This window comes from Arachis ipaensis, chromosome B10, assembly GCF_000816755.2.
Source record: "Arachis ipaensis cultivar K30076 chromosome B10, Araip1.1, whole genome shotgun sequence".
Classification (NCBI taxonomy): Eukaryota; Viridiplantae; Streptophyta; class Magnoliopsida; order Fabales; family Fabaceae; genus Arachis; species Arachis ipaensis.
In genome coordinates, this window is record NC_029794.2 from 40061623 (window position 1) to 40067402 (window position 5780).

Below are 5780 nucleotides of genomic sequence, written 5' to 3' on the forward strand. Positions count from 1 at the left end.
TTTTACTCAAATAAAATAAGATGAATATTTACATAAAAATATTATGTGAAGAAGATAAACATAATATAAACATATGTTATATTTCAATCATCATTTTTCCATAAAAACATATAGTATATATATTATATAGTCACCATAATACTATACTAAAAGAGAGTGTGAATTCATACATCATTAGTCTGTATTCAAATAAGTTTCGCACCTCCTCTCCCATCTTATCAATGTGCGCGTGCGTGCAGTTGAGTACTATACAACGTACCAAATAATGAGAGGACGGAGCACTTTGAAGAAGAAAGTGCATGAACCAGACTCCAATACCTGGCTTATATAAACCCCATGCCCCTAATCCCTTTTCACGCATCAATTTTATCATTTTTAATTAGCTTCCTCTGAATTATTTACTTGTTCCAAAATGCCTTCTTCGTCTACACCAATTACTATAATCTCAAGATGCACCGTTGTCCCTCACAAACCCTCAACACTCAACGACCTCAAGCTTTCAATCTCAGACCTCAACATGCTCTCTTGTCACTACATCCAAAAGGGATGTATCTACGCTGCACCCTCACTCCCTCAAACCACTCTAATCCAATCCCTTAAAACCTCACTCTCACAAACCCTCTCCATCTTTCCTCCCCTCGCCGGAACCTTCCGAACCTCAGGTTCCGGCCATGTCTACGTCCATTCTAATGACTCCGGCGTCCATTTCATCCACGCCGCGGCTTCTGCAGTTTCTGTCTCCGACCTCTTGTCCTCAAAGGACGTCCCCAACACCTTCCAACAACTCTTCCCCTTCCACAAGAAACTAAACTACACCGCTCATTTCTCTCCGATCATGGCCGTTCAGGTCACCGAGCTCGCCGATGGTGTCTTCATCGGCGTCGCCGTCAACCATGCCGTCACCGACGGAGCCTCCCTCTGGCACTTCTTCAACACCTTCGCTGAATTCTCCAGGGGAGCCGCATCGCCGTCGAGGCTCCCGGACTTCCGCCGGGACTCAATTCTGGTCTCCGAAGCCGTCCTCCGGCTCCCGGACGGCGACCTTAAGGTCTCCTTCAATGCCAACGAGCCCTTGCGCGAGAGGATCTTCGGCTTCAGCCGTGAATCCATTCGGAGGCTGAAAGCAGAAGCAAATCGCCGCGCACCGCCGGAGAATCAAATCTGCAGCGAAGACGGCTGCTCCGCCGTTGAGTTGATGGCGAAGATGAGCAACGACACGAAATTGAAAACGGTTGCTGAAAACAAACCACATAGTGAAATCGTTGAGATCTCGTCCTTTCAGTCCCTCTGCGCGCTGACTTGGCGTGCCGTTACGCGCGCGAGGAAGATTCCGTTATCCAAAACGACGACGTTTAGAATGGCGGTTAACGTTCGCAGCAGAATGGAGCCGAAGCTTGGGGATAACTACTTTGGGAACGCGATTCAGAGCTTTGCCACGTGTGCGACCGCGGAAGAAGTAGTGTGCAGGGACCTTTCGTGGAGCGCAAAGCAGCTGAACAAGAGCGTGAGGGCGTACGATAGCGATGCGGTGAAGCGCGCCATAGAGGATTGGGAGTGCGAGCCACAGTGCTTCGCTTTGGGGAACCACGACGGCGCCACGGTGCAGATGGGGAGCTCTCCGCGGTTTCCTATGTACGATAATGATTTCGGGTGGGGGAAACCAGTGGCTGTGAGGAGCGGCGCCGCCAATAAGTTCGACGGAAAGATGTCGGCGTTTCCTGGGAGGGATGGCGGCGGTTCCGTGGACTTGGAGGTGGTCTTGGCGCCCGATGCTATGGCGGCTCTTGAGTGTGACGACGAGTTCATGCTCTATGCATCTGGGTGATGTGGACACGTGTCAGTATCTTGTGGAATTTAGCAGTTAGTGATGCTGTCGTGTCGTACAATATACCGTTGGATCGTGTTTGAGTCATGTAACGCATGCAATAAGAGTAGCATGTAGTGGCTGCGGCTTGAATGAATAGTTAAATGGTTGGGAGTTGGAATGCAGTACTTAAATAAGGTTAAGCATTTTAATAAATGCAATGTGTATTATAATCACAATAATTAATGAGTTATAAATAGTCATTATTTAACGTTTAATACCCCTCCGCCTCTGCTAATTCAATGTATTTGTGCTAAAGCTGGATTATAAAACACGGTAGCGAAATACAAGCTATTATTAAGCCCAGAGTTCCACAAATTTTTTAATCCGAAAATTCATCTTTGACTTCAAAAAAAGTATTTACACAAAAATTGTTAAAGTTGGTAAGTTCCAGAGAATTAGTGAAGAGCCACCAGTCACATAAACATCACAAAAACAACTTTTTCTAAAGATACTTACGTGGTAAAACTTAAATCATACATTCTAAAACCACACTTTTCACTACAAAACACTTAAAATCGTAGCTTTTTATAAGAAAAAGTGTTACCTAATGAAAAAAAAGTAAATTAGAAGATTTAAGAGAAAAAATTATTAAACTATCAAAATTAATAGATCAAAAACTAATGATTTTAACTAATGTTAATTGTAATGATACCGAATTCCTAAAATCAATACAAAATGATTTTTCTCAAAATCTTTATTTTACTATAAGTTTTATTGAAGGACTTCAAAAACCTGAAAAAACTTATATTTCACACGGAATTTCTAAAAAATGTTACCATGGAAATGATTCCCCACATCTTTATCATACTTTTAACCCACAATTAAATTCTATAGTAGATATGTTTGAAGAAATTTTAGTATCCATAAAATTTCAAAGAAATAAGGAAAAAGAGGAACCTAATATAAACGAAATCAAACAAATATTAAATAAATACTTTCAGAAAGAGAATCCCAAAGAAGAAAATTTTCAAAATATAATCAACATAGCAGAATTAAAAGTAAAACCACCATTGAAATTATGAATATTGAAGAAAAATTAGAAGAAGTTACAATGCTTTTTAAACAATTAAAAATGGCTCAGGAAGATAATATTATGGAACAGGGATTTCAAATAGAAGAAGAATTAGTAAATTATGAAAATATAGAAAATGAAGAACACATCCTAGATTATTCAAGTGACGAAGAACCAGCAGTTCCAATACAAGTAAAAAACGAAGCTGGAACATCTAAGGATAGTCAATCTCAATTTAAATGGGAAACAGGTTTTGATAATTATGCTTTTAAAAAAGGGTTTATAAATAAAGATTCAAAATATATAAAAATACCATCAAAATACGTTCCTAAAATCTAGGAAATGGAAGGAGAAAGAATGCTCGATTTAGACTGTAAAAAGAATGAAAAAGAAATTTTCGAAAATTGGTTGAATTCCTTCCTATTAGAAGCCTTTACTAATCCAAAACTTAGTGAATTATCTGGAAGAGATATTTGGAATTACATAGGGTTTCATACTAAAAGAACTATAAGAGATTATATGACATCAATAGAAAACCAAATAATAGAAGAATTAGCAACAAAAACAACAGCTTATGATAAGATATTACATATAATGATGATTCTATATAAAGAATTTTTTGGAAAAAAATATTATAGATCATAGACAAGAAATCTATAATAAAGAATATCAAGAAGCAAAAAACCATTTAGCTAATATTCAGATATATGATTTATGTAATGTGGAGTCTTATATATGTGAATATAGAATACATTATTACAAATTAAAAGAAGAAGATAAAAATCATTATCTTAGTATGTATATAACAAAACTTTCATATCCTGCTAATGAATTTATAATGGGAAGATTTATAAGAGAAATAAATAGGGGGACAATTGAAAATAATTTTGGTGGAGCAACCTTTACAATAAGAGAGGAAATAAAAGAACGTTGTATGCAAGAAGCGACTCAAAAAAGATTTGTAAATATTATTAGAATTTGCTGTCAGGATAATGAAGAGATACCCCAAAAATATGGTCTTAATAAAAATTTTCAAAGAAAAATAAAATATCAATTTAGAAAAAAAAAATACTATCCAAACTGGAGAAAAAAGAGGTATTTTAGAAAAAGAAATAACAATAAAAACAAAAGATAAAAAAGTGACTATTGCCCAAATAAAAAAGAAAATTGTAAGTGTTGGTATTGCCAAGAAGAAGGACACTATGCAAATGAATGTCCAAAAAAGAAGGATAAAAAAGATCTTACCAAACAAATAGAAATTGTTAAGTGTTGTTTCATGGAACCATTAGAAGAATCTGATGATAACCTAGACTATATTTTTGAATATGTCTCAGAAACAGACTCAGAGACTGAGTAATAATGCCACATTTATTACTATAAAAATAACAGAAAAATTTGTAAATGCTTTCATAGATACTGGAGCAACACAATATTTTGCTAGTACAAATATAAAACTTGATTGGAAAAAATTAAAGAAACCATTAAGAGTTAGAATAGCTGACAAATCAATACATAAAATTGACCAAAAAGCAGAGATGGCTGAAATTTTTATTCAAAATTATAGGTTCATTGTTCCATCTATATATATGTTAGATTCTGGAATGGATTTTATCATAGGAAATAACTTTTTAAAGCTATATCATCCATTCATTCAAGAATTAACATATATAGTTTTAAAAGCTCCACACGATTCTTCAATAAATCAAAAATCAAAACGTATAAAAGTACCTACTACTACTATAGATAAGATCTTAAAATTTAAAATATTTTCTATATTAGAGACATGTTATTTAAATTTATACTTTCAGATAAATATTCTAAAAAATAATCTTGAAATAAAGATAGAAGAACTTTTGGATGAAATTTGTGTTGAAAATCCTTTAGATATTAAAAATACAAATAACGAATTAGTAAGCATTAAATTAAAAGATCCTACAAAAGAGATAAATGTTCCAAATAAAATTCCTTATTCCGCAAGAAATAGAGAAGAGTTCTCATTAGAATGTAGAGATCTTTTGGAAAAAGGAATTATAAGATTAAGTAAAAGTCCTCATGCGGCTCCAGCCTTTTATGTCGAAAACAATAATGAAATTAAAAGGGGAAAACGAAGAATGGTTATTAACTATAAGAAGATGAATGAAGCAACTATTGGTGATGCTCATAAACTTCAAAGAAAAGATTCTATTTTAGAAAAAATCAAAGGAGCAACTTGGTTTTCATCTCTTGATGCAAAATCAGAATACTGGCAACTTCGTTTAGACGAAAAAACAAAGAAATTAACTGCTTTTACTTGCCCAACAAAAGAATCAACAAGTGTATTGCTCTATGAATGGAATGTATTGCCATTCGGATTAAAACAAGCTCCAGGTATTTATCAAAGATTTATGGAAGAAAATCTAAAAGAGTTAAATGAATTTGTTTTAGTGTACATTGATGATATACTAATTTTTACAAAATAGGATAAAGAAGATCATCTTCAAAAATTATTAATAGTTTTAGAAAGATGTAAAGAAAAATGATTAGTTCTTAGCAAAAAGAAAGCAAGAATAGAAAAACAAGAAATAGAGTTTCTTGGATTAATTCTATCCACTCAAGGAAAGCTAAAACTTCAACCAAATGTTCTAGAAAAGGTAAATTTATTTCCTAATAAAATAGAAGATAGAAAACAATTACAAAGATTTTTAGGGTGTATAAATTATATTTCTGATCAAGGATTTTTAAAGAATATAGCAGAATACACTAAAAGCTTATTTTCAAAAATAAGTACTAAAAAAGAATGGAAATGGGATGAAAAAGATAGTATGCAAATTCAAAGAGTTAAAGAATTATGTGAAAAACTTCCAGAACTTTATATTCCAGAAGAAAACGACTACTTAATAGTAGAAACAGATGCTTCAGACA

General features: G+C 34.2%; 1 protein-coding gene across 1 annotated transcript; it reads left to right on the top strand.

The window, feature by feature from the left end:
- Positions 149 to 2081, top strand: LOC107621881 (uncharacterized acetyltransferase At3g50280-like). Its single transcript, XM_016323862.2, has one exon. It carries the CDS (start codon positions 413 to 415, stop codon positions 1823 to 1825), a length of 1413 nt encoding a protein of 470 aa, XP_016179348.1. The 5' UTR covers positions 149 to 412; the 3' UTR covers positions 1826 to 2081.

Coding starts and splice junctions, on each gene's coding strand:
- LOC107621881 (XM_016323862.2), top strand. CDS start 413: ATGCCTTCTTCGTCTACACCAATTACTATAATCTCAAGATGCACCGTT.